Raw genomic sequence first — 22500 nt, forward strand, 5'->3', positions numbered from 1 at the left:
GCTTCTCTTGCACTGTTCCCAGTGTTGTAGTGTTGCTTGTGCTGTGTAGCTTCTCTTGCACTGTTCCCAGTGTTGTAGTGTTGCTTGTGCTGTGTAGCCTCTTGCACTGTTCCCAGTGTTGTAGTGTTGCTTGTGTTGTGTAACTTCTCCTGCTCTGCATTTTGGGTTTAGCCGAGGTTATTTGCAGTGTTGCAGGCGATGGTTTCTTCAGTCCAATGCAGAGAGAGAAACGGTGGAAGATAGGTCGTTCGAAGTAGTCAGTCCCTCAGCCTGAAGTCAATATTTAGTTCAGTAGTCAAGAATGGTGGACTAGTCCTGTGGTTACTATTTTGAACACTGATTATTGCCCACTTATTGGGTAATAAAGAGATAAACAGTATTATAATCTATGTGATGTGTCACAATATTTATGAAAATAAGGTACCAGACGTATTAACAAATATCCTAAATTATCTTCCAATATATAATGTTGATAGAAATTCATATGTACTCTTGTTAACTCCTGTGGGGCCTAGTTCCTAGGCCTATTGTGTAGCCATATGTTCTTGTGCTACCATCCACAGGATGGATATGGGATGCACAGTAAACTAGCCACTACCATCCACAGGATGGATATGGGATGCACAGTAAACTAGCCACTACCATCCACAGGATGGATATGGGATGCACAGTAAACTAGCCACTACCATCCACAGGATGGATATGGGATGCACAGTAAACTAGCCACTACCATCCACAGGATGGATATGGGATGCACAGTAAACTAGCCACTACCATCCACAGGATGGATATGGGATGCACAGTAAACTAGCCACTACCATCCACAGGATGGATATGGGATGCACAGTAAACTAGCCACTACCATCCACAGGATGGATATGGGATGCACAGTAAACTAGCCACTACCATCCACAGGATGGATATGGGATGCACAGTAAACTAGCCACTACCATCCACAGGATGGATATGGGATGCACAGTAAACTAGCCACTACCATCCACAGGATGGATATGGGATGCACAGTAAACTAGCCACTACCATCCACAGGATGGATATGGGATGCACAGTAAACTAGCCACTACCATCCACAGGATGGATATAGGATACACAGTAAACTAGCCACTACCATCCACAGGATGGATATGGGATGCACAGTAAACTAGCCACTACCATCCACAGGATGGATATGGGATGCACAGTAAACTAGCCACTACCATCCACAGGATGGATATGGGATGCACAGTAAACTAGCCACTACCATCCACAGGATGGATATGGGATGCACAGTAAACTAGCCACTACCATCCACAGGATGGATATGGGATGCACAGTAAACTAGCCACTACCATCCACAGGATGGATATGGGGTGTACAATAAACTAGCCACTTGGGCAGCAAACTCTACCCTCCACATACCACACGTGAAGGCTACACCCACAACACAGGACAACATACAAGTACACACAACATTCCCCACTACTCTACACATACCACACATGAGGGTTATACTGTCTGGTCTGAGATTACTGCTTGGGGGGGAGGGATGCCAGGTTATCCATCCCTGACACCCACCCACATGGGTGGGATACACAGGGGCACTGCTGTGGGTACTAGTCTTGGCACTGCTGTGGGTACTAGTCTTGGCATTGCTGTGGGTACTAGTCTTGGCACTGCTGTGGGTACTAGCCTTGGCACTGCTGTGGGTGCTAGTCTTGGCACTGCTGTGGGTACTAGTCTTGGCATTGCTGTGGGTACTAGTCTTGGCACTGCTGTGGGTACTAGTCTTGGCACTGCTGTGGGTACTAGTCTTGGCACTGCTGTGGGTACTAGTCTTGGCACTGCTGTGGGTACTAGTCTTGGCACTGCGCTGGGCACTAGTCTTGATGCTACTCACCTGAAGGATGTACCGAGGGTCAGTGTCCCCGCTTTTCAGTTCATGACCAGGCCCCGCGGTGGATCAGGACCTGATCAACCCGGCTGTTACTGCTGCTGTGCTGTATGGCTTGACTTATTCATGATTGTTTTGTCCTCTTCCCCAGGATGCCACCCACGACATTCCATTAACCTCTAGGTACTTATTTACTTTTAGGTGAACAGAGGCAGTAGATAAAAGGTGAGTTGTTGACACGTCTCCACCCTCCCTAGAATTGAACCCAGGCTGGGTGTGAGGTGTCATATATATATATATATATATATATATATATATATATATATATATATATATATATATATATATATATATATGCCAAACAACCACAGGGGGAGTAGAATGATAGCTCTAGGCCTTTCGTGTTGCAATCAGCACATCATCAGGAGCTTGCAAAATTTCAGAAAAGAGGAGGATGTCCAGGAGATAACGTTCCCATAGGACCGTCATCCTCAGAGAAAAGAAAAAACTTTTCATTTACATGCATATTTAAGATTCGAAAAACGAGAGGAATATTTAAAGAGGCCAGAGGAAACTTGACTTTACGAACCTTGACTTAGTGGTACCCACACCAAGCCAGGCTCGTGAGGCACAAGCACCAACAGTTTGGGTGATCGGTCTCTTAACAAGGGCAGCTTTTAAGGTATAAAATGAAGAGGACAAGGTACCAGAGTAGTGATCCCTGGATGAGGGTGAAGCGTGATAGGTAGAGGAGACAGAGGTGAGACAAGAATGGGGAGGTAGGCAGGAGGAGAATTAAGAGGAGGGAACAAGAGGCAAGAGGAATGAAAGAATGGATAATAGAAACCTTTAGGGTTATTAATAGTAGTAGTAGTAGTATTGTTATTACAAGGGAGCGCTGAACCCTTAGGGGCTGTACAGGGCCTGGTGAATGGGAGGTAATCAGGATTGATTCAGGAAGGGAAGGGTAGCGGCATCTCCTTGGATCAAGAGCGCAGGAGCAACGTAAAGTAAGGATAGAGAGGCTCTTACAAGACTTGAATGTTGCCTCGTAGCTCCAGTGAAGGTCTTACTCTCAGGTTGACTTGTTTTATGTCGACCTACCTGGAGGGTGTCCTGGGATCAGCGCCCCCGCGGCCCGGTCCTTGACCAGGCCTCCCGGTGGATCAGGGTCTGATCAACCAGGCTGTTACTGCTGGCAGCCTCAGCATTATAATCTACACCTGGGAAATTCTAGATTAGGTCAGGTAACATTAGCCAGGAAACGGGACAGGTATTTCCTAACGCGGGTCTTAGAAGGCCTCCTGGCCCATAATAGGCAGGTCCTTCTCAAACCCAAACCCACTAAAAATATTTTCCTAACCCATTTTCATTGTTGCCTAAGGAATATGTCATATGATGACTCAGAGAATTGGTCCCAAATCTGCACACAGAAATTGTTCCCTAGGAAGATAAGAGGCTTGGCAGACAGTGTTTAATATGCCAGTGGACAGCAATCAGTAGTGTACTGTGCGGAAGCTCAGTAAGTGTAAGGGGACCAAGGCTTTTCAGTGGTGCTTACGTTATGTTACGTGGGGCTAGCAACAACAGCATGGTTGATGCAGGGCTTGGTCTGGGACCAGGACGCGAGGGTGTTGACCCTGGGGACACACTCCATGTAGCTAATACGACCAAGGGTGAACACGACCCACGGCGAACACGACCCTGGGTGAAGACCCACGGCGAACACGACCCAGGGTGAACACGACCCCAGTGTGAACACGACCCCAGGGTAAACACGACCCCAGGGTGAACACGACCCCAGTGTGAACACGACCCCAGGGTAAACACGACCCCAGTGTGAACACGACCCCAGGGTAAACACGACCCCAGTGTGAACACGACCCCAGGGTAAACACGAGTCATCGTGTACTACACCTCGTAACGTCCCAGAGATTAACATACAAATTGACTCGGCTTATCCCATCTAGTGCGGACCCCGCGTAAATAAACCCATTACAAGACATATGTGTGTACGACATGTATGTATATTATATATATATATATATATATATATATATATATATATATATGTATATATATATATGTATATATATATATATATCAACAAATTTTGTTGAAAATAAGAAAAAGTTTTGGAGTGAGATTAACAAGTTAAGAAAGCCTAGAGAACAAATGGATTTGTCAGTTAAAAATAGGAGAGGAGAGTTATTAAATGGAGAGTTAGAGGTATTGGGAAGATGGAAGGAATATTTTGAGGAATTGTTAAATGTTGATGAAGATAGGGAAGCTGTGATTTCGTGTATAGGGCAAGGAGGAATAACATCTTGTAGGAGTGAGGAAGAGCCAGTTGTGAGTGTGGGGGAAGTTCGTGAGGCAGTAGGTAAAATGAAAGGGGGTAAGGCAGCCGGGATTGATGGGATAAAGATAGAAATGTTAAAAGCAGGTGGGGATATAGTTTTGGAGTGGTTGGTGCAATTATTTAATAAATGTATGGAAGAGGGTAAGGTACCTAGGGATTGGCAGAGAGCATGCATAGTTCCTTTGTATAAAGGCAAAGGGGATAAAAGAGAGTGCAAAAATTATAGGGGGATAAGTCTGTTGAGTGTACCTGGTAAAGTGTATGGTAGAGTTATAATTGAAAGAATTAAGAGTAAGACGGAGAATAGGATAGCAGATGAACAAGGAGGCTTTAGGAAAGGTAGGGGGTGTGTGGACCAGGTGTTTACAGTGAAACATATAAGTGAACAGTATTTAGATAAGGCTAAAGAGGTCTTTGTGGCATTTATGGATTTGGAAAAGGCGTATGACAGGGTGGATAGGGGGGCAATGTGGCAGATGTTGCAAGTGTATGGTGTAGGAGGTAGGTTACTGAAAGCAGTGAAGAGTTTTTACGAGGATAGTGAGGCTCAAGTTAGAGTATGTAGGAAAGAGGGAAATTTTTTCCCAGTAAAAGTAGGCCTTAGACAAGGATGTGTGATGTCACCGTGGTTGTTTAATATATTTATAGATGGGGTTGTAAGAGAAGTAAATGCGAGGGTCTTGGCAAGAGGCGTGGAGTTAAAAGATAAAGAATCACACACAAAGTGGGAGTTGTCACAGCTGCTCTTTGCTGATGACACTGTGCTCTTGGGAGATTCTGAAGAGAAGTTGCAGAGATTGGTGGATGAATTTGGTAGGGTGTGCAAAAGAAGAAAATTAAAGGTGAATACAGGAAAGAGTAAGGTTATGAGGATAACAAAAAGATTAGGTGATGAAAGATTGAATATCAGATTGGAGGGAGAGAGTATGGAGGAGGTGAACGTATTCAGATATTTGGGAGTGGACGTGTCAGCGGATGGGTCTATGAAAGATGAGGTGAATCATAGAATTGATGAGGGAAAAAGAGTGAGTGGTGCACTTAGGAGTCTGTGGAGACAAAGAACTTTGTCCTTGGAGGCAAAGAGGGGAATGTATGAGAGTATAGTTTTACCAACGCTCTTATATGGGTGTGAAGCGTGGGTGATGAATGTTGCAGCGAGGAGAAGGCTGGAGGCAGTGGAGATGTCATGTCTGAGGGCAATGTGTGGTGTGAATATAATGCAGAGAATTCGTAGTTTGGAAGTTAGGAGGAGGTGCGGGATTACCAAAACTGTTGTCCAGAGGGCTGAGGAAGGGTTGTTGAGGTGGTTCGGACATGTAGAGAGAATGGAGCGAAACAGAATGACTTCAAGAGTGTATCAGTCTGTAGTGGAAGGAAGGCGGGGTAGGGGTCGGCCTAGGAAGGGTTGGAGGGAGGGGGTAAAGGAGGTTTTGTGTGCGAGGGGCTTGGACTTCCAGCAGGCATGCGTGAGCGTGTTTGATAGGAGTGAATGGAGACAAATGGTTTTTAATACTTGACGTGCTGTTGGAGTGTGAGCAAAGTAACATTTATGAAGGGATTCAGGGAAACCGGCAGGCCGGACTTGAGTCCTGGAGATGGGAAGTACAGTGCCTGCACTCTGAAGGAGGGGTGTTAATGTTGCAGTTTAAAAACTGTAGTGTAAAGCACCCTTCTGGCAAGACAGTGATGGAGTGAATGATGGTGAAAGTTTTTCTTTTTCGGGCCACCCTGCCTTGGTGGGAATCGGCCGGTGTGATAATAATAATAAAAAAAAATATATATATATACCATGAACGAATCTAATTGGACTTTCTACTCATTTCTGGAACACTACAGTATCCTGATGTGTTGATTGCAACACAAAAGGCCTAGAGCTATCATTCAACTGTCACAGTGGTTGTTTTTGCATCTTGTATTGCTTGAGATTTTTGCGCATACATAAAATAATATTATTATTATTATGAGGTAGGTGAAGAGGTCGGGAGGTTTGCAACATGTTATAAGTGAGGTTTGAGAGGTTGTAAACATGTGGTATTGATGTCATGTGAGGTAATATTATGTGAATGATAATTATGTTTGTGTTTGGATGGTCACCAGAGACGCTGAGGGTATTACAATATTAAATTTTCCTGGCAGGGAGATGCGCACACCAGGGAGGGGAAAGAAAGAGGAGTAAGGGAGAGAGAGAGAGAGAGAGAGAGAGGAGCAGGAGTAAGAGAGTGAGCGAGGGATCGGAGAAGCAAGAGAGCTTAACGAGGTGGGAGAGGGAGACAGGAAGGAAGGTAAAGAAAGAGCAGGAGGAGGAGGAGGTAGGGAATTAGAGAAGGTGGGTTGCTTGATGGGAGGGTTGTAGGAGAGGTGGGAGGGAAGGATGGAAGGAGGCAGGGATGGAGGGAGGCAGGGATGGAGGGAGGCAGGGATGGAGGGAGGCAGGGATGGAGGGAGGCAGGGATGAAGGAAGGGATGTGTTTTGACTCCAGTTTTCCTTATTGATTTTGAAGATAACTAAGTTGAGTTGTGTGGAGTTTAGCTCATGTTTACAGTGAGTTTACCCGTTGCTGCTGCTACTGCTGCTGCTGTTGCTGCTGCTGCTGCTGCTGCTGCTGGTGGTGGTGGTGGTGGTGGTGGTGGTGCTGCTGCTGCTGCTGCTCCTGCTCCTGCTCCTGCTCCTGCTCCTGCTGCTGGTGCTGCTGCTGGTGCTGGTGCTGCTGCTGGTGCTGCTGCTGCTGCTGCTGCTGGTGCTGCTGCTGCTGCTGCTGCTGCTGACCTCCACCCCAGCCACCTCTCGTCTTACCTTCACTAGTCTCCGGTCGACCCTTATTACCCTGCCCCGTGGCTCGGTTGGTAGCGCACTTACCTCACATAATGAGTGTCCGTGGTTCAATCCCTGGCATGGGTGGAAACGTTGGGTATATCACCTTATACCTACTGTCCCTGTTCACCTAGCAGTAAGTAGGTACCGGATGTCAGTCGACTGGTGTGGGTGGCATCCTGGGGGACAAGATTAAAAGGACCCTAATGGAAATAAGACACAGTTCTCAGTGGCGCACTGACTTTATTGGGTTATCCTGAGTGGTTAACCCTCCGAGGTTAAAAACCCCAGCAAATCTTATCTTGCTGATTCCTGCGAGTCACCGCCCTGACGAACAGCTCCCATAGCCTCCTGGTTGATGCCTAATCAGTCAGGCTGTTAGTGCTCGCTTCACGTACATCCATGTAGATTTCACAGTCTGACTGATTACATTTTAATTCTCTTTCTTTCTGAAGATGGTTCTATCAGTGATTCCCACTGTGTATGAAGGGGAGATTGTTGAAAAGTCTTGGTCCCTTTACACTTATAGAGTTTCATCTAAGTGTGTCAGGTTCATATAGGATGTAGTTATACAGGGCGCTAAATGAATTCCAAAGCTTAAGGAACAGAGTGCAGAGGCTTATGAAAGGCGCAAACACAAGGCATTATTGCTCAAAAATCGAAGAGTACAAGAATTACCCCAAGAAGCTCTGGTAACAACTAGAACAGTTGGGATATAGCTATAAACCCGTAGATAGATCTAACATAATACTAAATATCTATAACGAGGTATGCCATTAAACAACTAAAGTGGCAAATTGTTTTAATTCATACTACACATCTGTTGCATCAACACTAGTAAGTAAACTACCAGCTGCATCAAATACCTTTAACACAGACTCTGATAAGTTTCAAACATACTATACCAATAAAGGGGTAACCCCAAACAGTTGTCAACTAGTAAGTGTATCTCATGACTTTATTCAAAAAGAACTAAGCAGGTTAAACCCAACTAAGATCACAGGCCCTGATAACATCCCGTCTAAGTTCCTAAAAGATGGTGCTTCTGAACTGTCAATCACTATTACTTACATAATAAATTTGCCCATCACCACTAATACCGTACCGGAGGGGTTCAAGGAGGCCAGAGTTACCCCTAGCTTCAAGAAAAATAGTAGGTCTGATGTAAGCAACTATAGGCCTGTTAGTATACTCAGTATAATATCCAAAATTCCAGAGAGGGCGGTGTATTCTCAAGTAGTTAAGTATGTTAATGACAACAACATTCTCCATAGTTACCAATCAGGCTTTAGAAGATCTTACTCAACCGACACCTCCCTAATTAATCTGATGGATTACATGAACACTAAAATGTCGATAGAGAACCTCATAGGAATGGTAACCTTAGACTTGCAAAAGGCCTTCGATACTGTCAACCACAATATATTATGTAAGAAACTTCAAGCTGTCAACGTAAGTTCCGTAGACTGGTTTAAGTCGTATCTAGCAACAGGAAATAAATTGTCAAAATTAACAAAACAGAATCAGAACCCCTGCCGATAGCATGTGGAGTTCCCCAAGGTAGTATTCTGGGTCCCTTATTATTCCTGTGTTATGTAAACGACATGCCCATCAGTGTCAAGTGTAAACTCCTACTGTATGTGGATGACAGTGCTCTGTTAGTGTCAGGTAAAGACCCACAAGATACAGCTAATGTAGTAATACTGAAACTGGAGTCCTGCAGAAAATTATTAATAGACAAACTATCGTTACTCCTCGGGAAAACATAAACTGAGAAAGGGAACCCATCACTTCAGTTTCCTCAGTAAAATATATTCCCAATACCCTTTGACCCAAGCATGTCAGGAAAATTGATAGGGAACAGCGTAGTAAAGAAAGCGAATGTTAGACTGAAGTTCCTTTACAGACAAGCACAGTGTCGCAGGTCCCTATGTCTACCCCTTATGCAATGTCATTTGGACCACGCTTGCTCTTCATGGTACTCTGACTTGATAAAAAAAAACTGAAAGACTACAAATTACCCAGAACAAAATGGTAAGATTCATCCTGGGGCTGGGACCAAGAGAACATGTAGGCCAGGATGAATTACAACAGTAGGATATGCTGAATGTTGAAGACAGAGTAAAACAACTGAAGTTAAATCATGTTTATAAAATTGCTCGCAAATAGTGTCTAGAATATCTTGCTGTCAATTTTTGTCAAGGTTGGGAACCAAAGCAATCATAGTACTAGGGGGAGAGAGCACAACTTTGTAGTACCCACAGTCAGTGGCCAGGCTTCAAACACCTTGTATTGTACAGGAATAAAGAAATGGAACAGACTTCCTGCACATGTCAAAGCCAGTCATAGCATGAACCAGTTCAAGAAAAGTCAAAAGATGCCTGATGAATTTAGCTGCAGCAAGGGAGGAGAATGTTTTTTTTATTTTTTTAGCTAACACAAGTAATTATAAATAACTCATTTTACCTTATTCCTAGTATATCTCCTTTGTAGTATAATAAGATATTATATCCTTTATAGTATAATAATAAGGTATTAAGAAGACCCCGGTGGAAATAAGTCACTTTGACTTTTTTGAGTTATCCCAGGTTCTTTACACATATGCTGCTGTGTTTGATAATCTATGTATGTAATTGTATTTGTTTATACCTGAATAAACTTACGGAGCCCAGCCTGTCCTCGTCTCTAGCCTTAGGGTAACCGACTCTTGTCTGTTGACTCACGACACATGCGCAGGGTGCACGGGAGTCCGTGTCGTCTTAGCAAGCCAGGATGAATATAAGTGTTATTTGAATTACTACTGCACATGCATCACTGTTGAGAGGTGTACTTGTGCACCTCTCCTTTATATAAGAACAATTACTAAGAGATCCCTAGTTGGCTTCGAGAGGGATGTGAAGATCCTCTGTACATTACCCACACCGGCAGTTTCGCCTACCTTAAAAGGTGCCGTAATTGTACAGCAGTATTTCAGTCTAGAGACAATTAGAGATTGCAATCACTGGCTTTGTATCTCGAGGTATGAAGCTTCCAAGTATCCAGCCTATCATTTTTCATGTAGTTGTGACGTAATAATGTTGTTTTGAAGGTTCCAGCTTATTTTCCATGTAGTTGTGACAGTAATACTGTTGTTTTGAAGGTTCCAGCTTATTTTCCATGCAGTTGTGACAGTAATACTGTTGTTTTGAAGGTTCCAGCTTATTTTCCATGCAGTTGTGATAGTAATACTGTTGTTTTGAAGGTTCCAGCTTATTTTCCATGCAGTTGTGATAGTAATACTGTTGTTTTGAAGGTTCCAGCTTATTTTCCATGTAGTTGTGACAGTAATACTGTTGTTTTGAAGGTTCCAGCTTATTTTCCATGTAGTTATGATAGTAATACTGTTGTTTTGAAGGTTCCAGCTTATTTTCCATGTAGTTATGATAGTAATACTGTTGTTTTGAAGGTTCCAGCTTATTTTCCATGTAGTTATGATAGTAATACTGTTGTTTTGAAGGTTCCAGCTTATTTTCCATGCAGTTTTGACAGTAATACTGTTGTTTTGAAGGTTCCAGCTTATTTTCCGTGTAGTTATGATAGTAATACTGTTGTTTTGAAGGTTCCAGCTTATTTTCCATGTAGTTGTGATAGTAATACTGTTGTTTTGAAGGTTCCAGCTTATTTTCCATGTAGTTATGATAGTAATACTGTTGTTTTGAAGGTTCCAGCTTATTTTCCATGTAGTTGTGACAGTAATACTGTTGTTTTGAAGGTTCCAGCTTATTTTCCATGTAGTTATGATAGTAATACTGTTGTTTTGAAGGTTCCAGCTTATTTTCCATGTAGTTATGATAGTAATACTGTTGTTTTGAAGGTTCCAGCTTATTTTCCATGTAGTTATGATAGTAATACTGTTGTTTTGAAGGTTCCAGCTTATTTTCCATGTAGTTGTGATAGTAATACTGTTGTTTTGAAGGTTCCAGCTTATTTTCCATGTAGTTGTGATAGTAATACTGTTGTTTTGAAGGTTCCAGCTTATTTTCCATGTAGTTGTGATAGTAATACTGTTGTTTTGAAGGTTCCAGCTTATTTTCCATGTAGTTGTGATAGTAATACTGTTGTTTTGAAGGTTCCAGCTTATTTTCCATGTAGTTGTGATAGTAATACTGTTGTTTTGAAGGTTCTAACTATGCACGCTATCATTTTCCACTGTTGTTTTATACTTCCATTTCTTGTTTTTTCATTTTTTCAAAGCGCAGTTAAAATTTGTCTTTGTTGAACATATTTTGCTTTTGTGGCCCCACCGGAAGCCCTGGTTTACTTCAGCCGGAGGCCCTGGTTTACTTCTGCCGGAGGCCCTGGTTTACTTCAGCCGGAGGCCCTGGTTTACTTCTGCCGGAGGCCCTGGTTTACTTCAGCCGGAGGCCCTGGTTTACTTCTGCCGGAGGCCCTGGTTTACTTCAGCCGGAGGCCCTGGTTTACTTCTGCCGGAGGTCCTGGTTTACTTCAGCCGGAGGCCCTGGTTTACTTCTGCCGGAGGCCCTGGTTTACTTCAGCCGGAGGCCCTGGTTTACTTCAGCCGGAGGCCCTGGTTTACTTCTGCCGGAGGCCCTGGTTTACTTCAGCCGGAGGCCCTGGTTTACTTCTGCCGGAGGCCCTGGTTTACTTCAGCCGGAGGCCCTGGTTTACTTCAGCCGGAGGCCCTGGTTTACTTCTGCCGGAGGCCCTGGTTTACTTCAGCCGGAGGCCCTGGTTTACTTCAGCCGGAGGCCCTGGTTTACTTCTGCCGGAGGCCCTGGTTTACTTCAGCCGGAGGCCCTGGTTTACTTCAGCCGGAAGCCCTGGTTTACTTCAGCCGGAGGCCCTGGTTTACTTCAGCCGGAGGCCCTGGTTTACTTCTGCCGGAGGCCCTGGTTTACTTCAGCCGGAGGCCCTGGTTTACTTCAGCCGGAGGCCCTGGTTTACATCAGCTTGAAGGTTTACTCTCTCCTCATTGGCTGCCACTCACGTGTGATTTACACAGAGTTTACAGAGGCACTTGACACACGTGATCATGGCGTAATACCTCATAACATGAGGTCAAGAGGTATAACGGGGAAACATGTTGAAGTAGCCTGCTTGATGAGGCCATCCACTGAGAGGCCTGGTCTGAGACCTGGGAGGCCTGGTTTGAGACCTGGGAAGCCTGGTTTGAGACCTGGGAGGCCTGGTTTGAGACCTGGGAGGCCTGGTTTGAGACCTGGGAGGCCTGGTCTTGGGACCTGGAATGCCTGGTCTTAGGACCTGGAAGGCCTGATCTTGGACAGGGTGGTCTGGTCTTGGGACCTGGGAGGCCTGGTCTTGAGACCTGGAAGGCCTGATCTTGGACAGGGTGGTCTGGTCTTGGGACCTGGGAGGCCTGGTCTTGGAACCTGGAAGGCCTGGTCTTGAGACCTGGAAGGCCTGATCTTGGACACGGTGGTCTGGTCTTGGAACCTGGAAGGCCTGGTCTTGAGACCTGGAAGGCCTGATCTTGGACAGGGTGGCCTGGTCTTGAGACCTGATAGGCCTGATCTTGGACAGGGTGGCCTGGTCTTGGGACCTGGGAAGCCTGGTCTGGGACCGGGCCACGGGATCCTTGACTCTCGAAATCGTTTCCAGGTAAACAAAAGAAAGTAAATAATCGTAGCAGAGTAAAAAATTAGTACAGTTGTTACTGTTATGGTCTCAACTGTACACCAACAGCACCTTGTAAGACAGGCATAATGTTCAGAGAACCTTCATATTACCTCTTGAAGACTGTAGAAGTCTGTTGATATAAAAGTTGTTTCATCAGCGCTGGATACGTTTATGCAGGTTCGAATCCTGCTGTGGAGTGAGAAGTAATGTTTGTAAATGCATGGGCCAGTAGGCCTGCTGCAGTGTTCCTTCTTTCTAAAATAATTCCGCCCGTTTGCAAAATCTCTCTCGAGGTTCATTGTATATGGCAGGACTTGATGAAGTAACTTATCACAAGTCTGGTGATCACCGCATAATAATTTCGTTGTGTACATCCCATGACCAGGTGATGACGCAGTAGTGAGTCGGGAGCGACTTGGTCTCAACCCGTGTTGTCCCGGGTTCTCTCTCTCTCTCTTGAGATTCCATGTGGTTAATGATTAAGTAAGTAAGTTTATTCAGGTATACACAGATACAGTTACATATTATTATTAAACATAGTAGCATCTGTGTAGAGAATCTAGGATAACCCAATAACGATCTTGCTGCTGGACACGTCGTCAGAGTTGTATAAAGTGTGACGTCAGTGCTAATCGGTCGATGTTGATATTAGTGATTGCTTCACTGTCACTTTTGTGGAGCGGGGATGTATTAGTAAGTGTGAGTGTTTGTAGTTTATCTACGAGGTGTGGGAGGGAGGGAGTGTGAGTGTAGTATGAGCCTTTCCTCCCTCTGATGTCACTCGCATTCCCTACACCTTACACCTTCCTTCCCCCGACCCCCCCCCCTACCAACTGACGTCACTCTCCACTACAGGACCGCAGATTAAGCCACAGCTGAGACTTAAACCTTATGTCGAGTGTGGAGTTACTCTCCACCACCACCACACCTGTCTTCCCTACTCCCACACCTGTTACCCCCTCTCCATACCTATATACCCTAGCCTGTAAAACACTATTTACTGGTTATGTGATTAATGACTAAGTTTGAAAGAGTGCATGAGTACCGTGACACGGAAATCACTGATACGGACAAGTGTGTGAATGTACTCAAGTGTTACAGTACTACTCAAAAATTCATCAGGAAATTGATATGAGTGCTGAAACACTGGAAGAATTGTATTATGTAAAGAAGTACACGAGGATAACACTCCAGTCATCAGTCTCCAGTTCTAGTACAGCTTGGTGGATATCCATCCTTCTTAAGTGGATGCTAGTAGGTGACTTGGTCCTGTCTAGCATGGGCCAGTAGGCCTGCTGCAGTGCTCCTTTATGTTCATTAGTCCAGAACCAATTGAATCATTTGGCAATACAAGACCCATCAATCATAGCCACGTGAAAATTGAAATGTGTGAAGTCTGTGTTTTTATATGTTTGCAAAGGTAGAATGTCTGAACGAGCAAATGAGACCTACAGAGTCAACCAACAAATTATTTGTGATGAATGGTTTTGAAAACCGACAAGTTGAAGAATTGAGACACTTATGCAACACATGGGATCTTGGGATCATGGGGTCTTGGAACAAAGACTTCAACGCTGCCCAACCTTTGGACGACGACCTACTTACACTAGTGGCAGGTGCCACTGTGATCCCGCCTCCTCCTGCTTCAACTCATCTCACCGCAGTATATAAGCCACCTCTCTGGCCCTGTGTTGCACTTCCTACAAGAGTGATGGACTGAACACATCGATTCCAGGTTGAGGGACTGATTATCTCAAACTTCTGCTCTCCTTACACATCTCTACTTTGTATTGGACTGATGAAGCCACTGTGTGGCGAAACGTTTCTTCAATAAAGATTCCCATATGTTGCATAAGTGTCTCAATTCTTCAACAAATTATTGTCAGGACCTCTGAACTAATCTCGCTTCGTTCTACCTCCTGTAAACCCTTTTGTCCTAAAATGTGTTATATATATATCTGGAGGGTGTTTCAGGGGCCGACGCCCCCGCGGTCCGGTCCATGGCCAGGCCTCGCATGAAGACATGCTACGGGAAAGGACAACAGGTGTAGTAGCTGGACCGTGCGGCGAGGCTGCGGGAGCCGGTATACAGAAGTCAACGTGACACTAGCGAGGAGATGAAAGCAAAGTTGACCGATCAATGTTTGTGTCTACCAGACACCGCTTCAGCTTCAAGACAAAAAACATTGTTATAATACAAGTGATCCACTTACCACTTGAAATAAACCAGGGGGTTCAGTTAAACCTCTCGTGGAGACATGTTTTCTCCGGAAATAGATCAGTCGATATTTTTGTTAGTGGGTTTGGGTTTGAGAAGGACCTGCCTAGTATGGGCCAGTAGGTCTGTTGCAGTGTTCCTCCTTATGTTCACCACCATTCACACCTCACGAAAAGGAATGGCAAAAAATTGCAAGAATGTTCTATCATTCGGGTGCCATTTTGCACTGGACACAATACCAGTGGCTGCCTCGTTGGAGCCACAGATATTGATATTAAAAAATACTCCCACAAAAATAAGTTACACAACTGTGTTTGCATACAAGATCTTGATCCCAACAACAAAATATGTGAATAAATGGTTTAATTGATAAGTGAGAGACTTGTGAAACATTTGATAATCTTTATTCTGGAAACATTTCGCCACGCAGTAGGTTCTTCAGTCCAGTGCATTGACAAAACTCTCGGTGAGCGAAATGTTGCCACAGTAAAATGTTACATTAGTTGCATCTTGCTAGCAGTTTGAAGACTAGCTGTTGAAACTCAAATACTGTCTTAAATATTTTCAAACCAGTCCCCAAATATCCTCTTGGAAGAATGTGGCGGATTCTGTAATAACAGAGAAAATCCCAGGAGGCAGTTTAGTCTTACACAAACTTACTACTGTGATAAATTTGCCTTAAGTAAACAGCTGGTGAACCCAACCAGACTAGACAATATACTTGACCTTATATTCACAAATAATGAGAGTCTGGTACCGAACATAATGATATTGAAGACAGTAAACTCTGATCACAACGTAATTGAAGTTCAGATCGCCATGCACACTAGTCTTCAACACTAATCTTCAACACTAGTCTTCAATTTGATAAATATAATCACCCATGTGATTATATTGATCAAATTCAACTTCATCAATAAATGGTTTGGAAAACCGACAAGTTGAAGATTGAGACGCTTATGTAACATATGGGAATTTTTATTCAGGAAGCGTTTCGCCACACAGTGGCTTCATCAGTACAATACAAAGCAGAAATTGTAAGGAGAGGAGTTTGAGGTAATCAGTCCCTCAGCCTGGAGTCGATGTGTTCAGTCCATCAGTCTTGTAGAATATACAGCACAGGACCGTAGACGTGGCTTATATACTGTAGTCAGGTGACGCGAAGCAGGAGGAGGCGGGGTCATAGTGGTACCATCCACTAGTCGAAGTAGGTCTTCGTCCAAAGGTTGGACAAGTGTTGAAGAATACTCCTCCTCTCCTTACAACTTCTGCTTTGTATTGGACTGATGAAGCCACTGTGTGGCGAAACGTTTCCTGAATAAAGATTCCCATATGCTGCATAAGTGTCTCAATCTTCATTTCATCAATAAAAAAACAGCATTAACTGAGATTATATAAACCATGACCTTACTGAAATAATCTAAGATAGGGAGAATGAGCTCAGTAACACTAGAAGTATAGATTAAGTCGCATGTACAACAGTTGATGATACACCAACTGTTGTATATATGCCTTTAATCTTTAACTTGTCTTATTTTGTACCATTTGCAACAACACTTAGAAGTATACTCTAGAATTGTACCATTAATTAAAATAGATAAGATACATGTTAGAAAGGGAGAGATGCTCCCTCTACATTCGAAGACGAAGAATAACTGAACCTCTGAAAGTTCATACAATTATCCTCGGGTAAGTTTAACACTTCCTTTTGATAATAATAATAATTATCATACCATTATGAAGTGAGAACTGTCTTGACAATGGTTCAGGAGTGCTTGAAACGTCGTTTAAAGCTTCCTATCCAGAGTGTGGGTTTGTTGTGAACGATTATGGAATTGTGACTCTCATCGCAGCTGACTGAATTCCTGTATTTGTTATATTCACATAAATTTTTTCTCCTTTGTCAGGTATGTTGACATGATAGTGAAATGGCTGGCGTTGTGGGTGGCGGCGGTGCAGCTACACAGGTATGATGGTGAAATATTTTGGGTCTACTTGTGCAATATATCCTTATAATCTGGATATCTTTCTTCTGGAAACGTTTCGCCAGCCAGTGGCTTCTTCAGTCCATGCAGAGAAAGGTGGGATTTGAGGAGTTTGAGGTAATCAGTCCCTCATCCTGGAGTCGATGTGTTCGATGGACTCAACACATCGCCTCCAGGGCGAGAGACGGACTACCTCGATCCTCCTCATCTTCCACTTTTCTCAGCACTGGACTGAAGAAGCCACTGGCTGGCGAAACATTTCCAGGATAAAGGTACCAAAATGTTGCAAAAGTGTCTCATTTATCAACCTGTCTGTTTTATGAACCATTTATTCACTCCTTGTAGTCTACCTGTACGTTGTAGTCTACCTGTACGTTGTAGTCTACCTTCACCTTGTAGCCTACTGTGGTGGTGGGGGGGGGGTCATAGCCCCTGCAGCAAACACTCTTAAAAACAGTAAATGACAATGGCTCTAAAGCCTTTAATAATTTGATATATTTATAAAGGCAGTTACAAGTGTGAACATTAAAATGGTATAAAATACCGACAGATTGTTAGGTAAGACACATATGCAACAGTTAGGTATCTTTATTTCGAAACGTTTCGCCTACACAGTAGGCTTCTTCAGTCGAGTACAGACAAGTTGATAGAAGCAGAAGATACTTGAAGACGATGTAATCAGTCCATCACCCTTAAAGTTTTGAGGTGGTCAGTCCCTCAGTCTGGAGAAGAGCATTGTTCCGTTGTCTGAAACAATATGAAGTTGAAGTGACAGGATGGAGCCTTTATATAGTGCCAGGAGGTGAGACGTAGGTTGGTTTGGGAGGGCAGGTCCCTCTCAAACCCAGCCGTTCTCACTAGTAGAGGTCGAAGTTGATGGTCTGTACCAAGATACCCTTGTGTTGCAGTGTCTGACAGAATGAACATTAAAATGGTATAAAATACCGACAGATTGTTAGGTAAGACACATATGCAACAGTTAACTGTTGCATATGTGTCTTACCTAACAGTTACAAGTGTGCTAGTTGAGTGAGTGGCAATAAATTAAAGTGGCAGGTAGTGTAAGTGGTTTGGTTTAAGCGAGCGTGGGTTGTGAGAGCGCAACCCACGTTATCCTAATACTTGCAGTCTGGCTTGGTTAATATTAATATGTCAGCGGTAATTACCCAGACTCTGTAAAGAGGTTCATCTCGACATGACGTAATTCTGTCCTGGTTATGACTTTTTGTCTCATCCACTCTTCCCAGACGGTCTTATCTGGCAGACAACGAACGATGTGAATGTGGTGTGATAAAAGCGTATATAGAAGTCTGTGAACCAGTTCAAGAGAGAGTAACGGCTTATTATCGAAGTGATCCTGTTTATTTAACCAATCCTATTTATTGAGCCTTGCTGGGGCTACACTGAGGTCTGTGATTACATTGTAATGAGCACGTATTAGTGTTCACTAATAACCCACATGGAGACAGAAGTTCGGAAGATTGATCGGTATATTTCGACCCCCTTCTGGGATCCTCTTCAGCAGATCTGCTGAAGAGCTCGAAATATACAGGTCGTCTGAATTTGCCTCCATGTGGGTTACTATTGAACACTGAGGTGAATGTTGAACCTTGCTGAGGCTAGAGTGACGAGCTGCCTGAGACAGTCGTGTTGAACCTTGCCGAGGCTAGAGTGAGGCGCTGCCTGAGACAGTCGTGTTGAACCTTGCTGAGGCTAGAGTGACGAGCTGCCTGAGACAGTCGTGTTGAACCTTGCCGAGGCTAGAGTGAGGCGCTGCCTGAGACAGTCGTGTTGAACCTTGCTGAGGCTAGAGTGACGAGCTGCCTGAGACAGTCGTGTTGAACCTTGCCGAGGCTAGAGTGAGGCGCTGCCTGAGACAGTCGTGTTGAACCTTGCTGAGGCTAGAGTGACGAGCTGCCTGAGACAGTCGTGTTGAACCTTGCCGAGGCTAGAGTGAGGCGCTGCCTGAGACAGTCGTGTTGAACCTTGCTGAGGCTAGAGTGAGGCGCTGCCTGAGACAGTCGTGTTGAACCTTGCTGAGGCTAGAGTGAGGCGCTGCCTGAGACAGTCGTGTTGAACCTTGCTGAGGCTAGAGTGAGGCGCTGCCTGAGACAGTCGTGTTGAACCTTGCTGAGGCTAGAGTGAGGCGCTGCCTGAGACAGTCGTGTCGAACCTTGCTGAGGCTAGAGTGAGGAGCTGCCTGAGACAGTCGTGTTGAACCTTGCCGAGGCTAGAGTGAGGAGCTGCCTGAGACAGTCGTGTTGAACCTTGCTGAGGCTAGAGTGAGGAGCTGCCTGAGACAGTCGTGTTGAACCTTGCCGAGGCTAGAGTGAGGAGATGCCTGAGACAGTCGTGTTGAACCTTGCCGAGGCTAGAGTGAGGAGCTGCCTGAGACAGTCGTGTTGAACCTTGCTGAGGCTAGAGTGAGGAGCTGCCTGAGACAGTCGTGTTGAACCTTGCTGAGGCTAGAGTGAGGCGCTGCCTGAGACAGTCGTGTTGAACCTTGCTGAGGCTAGAGTGAGGTGCTGCCTGAGACAGTCGTGTTGAACCTTGCTGAGGCTAGAGTGAGGAGCTGCCTGAGACAGTCGTGTTGAACCTTGCTGAGGCTAGAGTGAGGAGCTGCCTGAGACAGTCGTGTTGAACCTTGCCGAGGCTAGAGTGAGGCGCTGCCTGAGGCAGTCGTGTTGAACCTTGCTGAGGCTAGAGTGAGGAGCTGCCTGAGACAGTCGTGTTGAACCTTGCTGAGGCTAGAGTGAGGAGCTGCCTGAGACAGTCGTGTTGAACCTTGCTGAGGCTAGAGTGAGGAGCTGCCTGAGACAGTCGTGTTGAACCTTGCCGAGGCTAGAGTGAGGCGCTGCCTGAGACAGTCGTGTTGAACCTTGCCGAGGCTAGAGTGAGGCGCTGCCTGAGACAGTCGTGTTGAACCTTGCTGAGGCTAGAGTGAGGTGCTGCCTGAGACAGTCGTGTTGAACCTTGCTGAGGCTAGAGTGAGGAGCTGCCTGAGACAGTCGTGTTGAACCTTGCTGAGGCTAGAGTGAGGAGCTGCCTGAGACAGTCGTGTTGAACCTTGTTGAGGCTAGAGTGAGGCGCTGCCTGAGACAGTTGTGTTGAACCTTGCTGAGGCTAGAGTGAGGAGCTGCCTGAGACAGTCGTGTTGAACCTTGCTGAGGCTAGAGTGAATAGCTGCCTGAGACAGTCGTGTTGAACCTTGCTGAGGCTAGAGTGAGGAGCTGCCTGAGACAGTCATGTTGAACCTTGCCGAGGCTAGAGTGAGGCGCTGCCTGAGACAGTCGTGTTGAACCTTGCTGAGGCTAGAGTGAGGCGCTGCCTGATACAGTCGTGTGAGTATAGGTTGAGGTGAAGACAGGTTGGTAGTTACATCATGCTTGAGAGAGTGTGAGGTAGCTGATAGAGTGACCTTGTGGTGAGATGTTGTACATGACAGAGGCGATATTGCTCATCTGGTGAATGTGCAGATCAACCTTCGCTGCTCATTATTATCTAAGCCCAGCACAAAATTATCAAGAACCCTCTTAGTCACTTAAACTGTACTTCTTGTAACGTAGGTGACAACGATACATAATAATTTACACCTGAAATGTTGTAGTGGGATCGGTCTCAAACCTGCACACCGAAGTTACTTCTACGAGAGGAAGAGGCTTGACAGGAGGTGCAAAATACCCCTAATGATAAAACAGGTCTGTAGTGAGTCCACTAAACTCAAAAGTGTCAAGGGACCAAGACTGTTAAACACCTTCCCTTCATATACAATGAGAATTACCCCTGGCTGTCTTCGACAGGGAACTGCGTAAGTTCCTTAATTTAGTTGCTGATCAGCCGGACTGTGATGCATACGTCAGACTGACTAGCATCAGCAGTCTGGTTGATCAGGCTATCCACCAGGAGAACCGGTCTGGGACCGAGCCGCGGGGGCGGTGGCCCCCGAAATGGTCTTCAAGTCTTCAGCTAATGGCCATTTGAGAAAAATATTTCGAACCCTTTGTGTTTACCGAATAATTTCTTAGTGTACACTCCTTCAGAAAGGGATTCCTTGATGCTACGGAATGGCTTTTGATTCAAGGAACTGGAGCTGCTCTCCCCTTGTATCAAACCTGATTAAACTCTTGCCAGCACATCGCTGAGGACTCTTATGTTAAATATTGTTTGTCATGTAATGTGTCCCGTACCTCGGTTACTAGTGCACTCATCTCACACATTGAGGTCCGTGGTTCGATCCCCGGTACGGGTGGAAACACTAGGACGTGTTTTCTTTAGACACCTGCTGTCCCTATTCACCTAGCAGTAAGTAGGTACCTGGGTGTTAGTTGACTGGTGTGGGTCGCATCCTGGGACAAAATTAACCTAATTTGCCCGAAATGCTCTGCATAACAAGGGACTTTCTATATATAGAATGTCATTGATGTCAGCTATGGTATAAGTTGTACCTGTAGAAATATAATAATAATAATAATTATTATTATTATTATTATTATTGTGTGCCATCTGTTGTGCCATCATCAGTAGGTGCCGACACAAGTGTTAGGTTATTTATATGCCTTTTCAAACTCGTTGCCCCGACACTTGGTGTCATGTGGAGAGCCAGCTGTATCGTCTTCAAGTGGCACTCCACTCCTCGGCGTGTCTTGAGGCTGACACCCGCCCTAGATCGAGGGCCAGGGTGCCAGGGCCAGGGTGCCATACTCCAACACTGAGGAATTTGGAGGTGGTGGTGGTGGTTAAGATGACGGAGAATATAAAGGTGAATGGAATATGACAGTGCTTCACATGTGCCATGCAAACAATGAACGCATGACAGTGCTTCACATGTGCCATACAAACAATAATGAACGCATGACAGTGCTTCACATGTGCCATACAAACAATAATGAACGCATGACAGTGCTTCACATGTGCCATACAAACAATAATGAACGCATGACAGTGCTTCACATGTGCCATGCAAACAATGAACGCATGACAGTGCTTCACATGTGCCATACAAACAATAATGAACGCATGACAGTGCTTCACATGTGTCATACAAACAATAATGAACGCATGACAGTGCTTCACATGTGCCATACAAACAATAATGAACGCATGACAGTGCTTCACATGCGCCATGCAAACAATAATGAACGCATGACAGTGCTTCACATGTGCCATACAAACAATAATGAACGCATGACAATGCTTCACATGCGCCATACAAACAATAATGAACGCATGACAGTGCTTCACATGTGCCATACAAACAATAATGAACGCATGACAATGCTTCACATGCGCCATACAAACAATAATGAACGCATGACAATGCTTCACATGCGCCATACAAACAATAATGAACGCATGACAGTGCTTCACATGCCCCATACAAACAATAATGAACGCATGACAATGCTTCACATGCGCCATGCAAACAATAATAAACGCATGACAATGCTTCACATGCGCCATACAAACAATAATGAACGCATGACAGTGCTTCACATGCGCCATACAAACAATAATGAACGCATGACAGTGCTTCACATGCGCCATACAAACAATAATGAACGCATGACAATGCTTCACATGCGCCATACAAACAATAAT

General features: G+C 44.8%; 1 protein-coding gene across 1 annotated transcript in view; it reads left to right on the top strand.

Annotated features, from left to right (window-relative positions):
- The window catches only part of LOC128686909 (syndecan), a 400042-nt gene that overhangs the window by 153193 nt on the left and 224349 nt on the right, over positions 1-22500 (top strand). Inside the window, exon 2 of the mRNA XM_070082575.1 lies at positions 16825-16884. Coding sequence (XP_069938676.1) covers positions 16835-16884 — 50 coding nt within the window. The 5' untranslated portion in view covers positions 16825-16834. The remainder of the gene's footprint in view (positions 1-16824; positions 16885-22500) is intronic.

This window comes from Cherax quadricarinatus, chromosome 7 (assembly GCF_038502225.1).
Source record: "Cherax quadricarinatus isolate ZL_2023a chromosome 7, ASM3850222v1, whole genome shotgun sequence".
NCBI classification, from domain to species: domain Eukaryota; kingdom Metazoa; phylum Arthropoda; class Malacostraca; order Decapoda; family Parastacidae; genus Cherax; species Cherax quadricarinatus.